This window comes from Tupaia chinensis, unplaced genomic scaffold, assembly GCF_000334495.1.
Source record: "Tupaia chinensis unplaced genomic scaffold, TupChi_1.0 Scaffold000178_1, whole genome shotgun sequence".
Classification (NCBI taxonomy): Eukaryota; Metazoa; Chordata; class Mammalia; order Scandentia; family Tupaiidae; genus Tupaia; species Tupaia belangeri.
The window spans coordinates 1484404-1486275 of NW_006159653.1; the positions used below are offsets into that span (position 1 = coordinate 1484404).

General features: G+C 64.3%; 1 protein-coding gene across 1 annotated transcript in view; it reads left to right on the plus strand.

The window, feature by feature from the left end:
• Positions 1 to 12: 12 nt before the first annotated feature.
• CRAMP1 (cramped chromatin regulator 1) overlaps positions 13 to 1872 on the plus strand; it is a gene marked incomplete at its 5' end in the record, with an annotated part of 53477 nt that continues 51617 nt past the window's right edge. Inside the window, 1 exon segment of the mRNA XM_014587021.2 lies at positions 13 to 305. Within this exon segment, the coding sequence (XP_014442507.1) occupies positions 13 to 305 (293 nt within the window).

Consider the following 1872-nt stretch of genomic DNA (forward strand, 5'->3'; position numbering starts at 1 on the left):
CGTAAAGAAGCGGGGCAAGAGGTCGGCCGATGAGGAGTCCCTGGACGGAGAAGGGGCCGGCGGCGCGGACGCGGACGCGGACGCGGCGGACGAGAGCAGCGGCACAAAGAGGGCGGCGCAGAGCCCCCGCGCCGACGGCACCCCCGCGCCCGCCGGCCCGCAGGCGCCCTCCCCGCCGCAGGGCAGCCCCCAGGACCAGCACCACTTCCTCCGGTCCAGGGTCAGGCCGCAGAGCAAGAGGCCCAGGAAGGAGCCGCCCTGCGCCGTGGGGAGCGGCGCCGGCGGCTCAGGACCTCGCGGAAAAGGTAGGGGCCCACGGCGCGGAGACCCCAGACCCCAGCCCCTGCAGGCGAGCCCCCAGACCACCCATCCTGCGGCCTGCACGCCGGGAGGCGCTTGGGGGCAGCCGCGTCCCATGTCCTGGGAGGCAGCTCCTTCCCTCCCGCACAGGGCAGAGCTCTCCCCTGCGCCCGCTGTCTGGGCAGGGGCCGAGTTCTTCCCAGCAGGTCCTTGGCGAGTTTCAGCCGTTGGCTGTTTGAAACAGCAGACAGAAGAACTGGGAAGAGAGAAAATACCTGCTGGGTCTTTCCCCCAGGTGTCAGGTGGGGGACATGCCACACTGGGACCAGCTTTCAGGGCTCTGGTGGGCAGCTGTCCTGTGCTTCAAGGGTTCGTGGCCTGAAGGCCCTGAGGGCACAGGGCTGCCGTCCTTTCATCTGCAGCTGGGCTCCGTTGTGGCCAGTAGGGAGGGACCCGCAGCCACCTCCAGAGCTGGCGAAAAGGCGACCCTGAGGTGCAGCATAGCAGGAGCACACCCGCCTTGCCCCATAGGTGCCGCCCGCAGTGCTCTCTCCCTGTGCCCTCCTGCCTCCTGCGGGCTGGTGGCTCCTGCATTCTTTCCATCCCAGAGCAGGTTTGCAGCCTTTCTATAAATAGCACACATAGCACCCCAGTCCAGTGGGTTTCTAGGAAGGAGATCTTTCACTTAGATCTTTGGAAGTGCTACTTTTTATTCTGAGACATTGTTGCTGTAGGGTGCATGTGCTCACCAGAGACGGACAGAGACAGAAAGTGAGAGATCCTCCTCTGGGGGGATGGCCACGCCGCAGTCCCTTCTCCATTCTCTCTGGATTTGGGGCATGCACACATGCGGGTACAGTGTGAGTTTCAAGCCACCAGGTCCAGGACTTGAAATGTGGTCGGCCATGTGGGAGTCCGCGCCTTAATCACTACACCACCTGCTGGCCCCAGGAAGTGCTGCATTAACCTAATTCAGCGTTCCTGGTAGTTTAAGGAGGAAATGTTTCTAGTGCGGAGCCTGGCCTCCCTGGCTGACGGGAACGCTGGTGTCCGCACACCCAAGGTTGGCCATGCCTTCCCAGTGCATGTTGCAGACGGAGGCTTGGCCATATCAGTGGCTTTGGTGGACGGTCGCTGGCCGACACCCGGCTCTGCTTGTGGGTTGCACGTGGGCCGCGATGGGGGCCCGGGAGAGCAGAGGGAGCCGGTGTGTTTGCCTCTCGGTTTCTGCCCTGAGCTTCCTGCAGAGGCTCAGCCGGCTGCTCTGCCCCCGGCCTGTGTGGGTCCTCTAGTGTACGTCACTGCGCCCTGGATGTGCTGTCCTCACGCTGCAGGGGACCTCAGCATGGTCGAGCACGTGCGGCGGCCAGAGTCAGCCTTGACGTCGCGTTTCCAGTGCAGATGGGTTACCCGTTAATGGCTCATCGGCGAGGAGATGGCAGGCCGTGTGTGTCAGGTTGTCCCTGGAGAGCGTGCGCTTTCCACCCCGCGTGAGGAGCCACACAGCTGTGGTCCTCAGTCCTCTCGGCGCCCACCGCTCCTGCCAGCCAGGCTCCTGGACTGGAGCGTCGT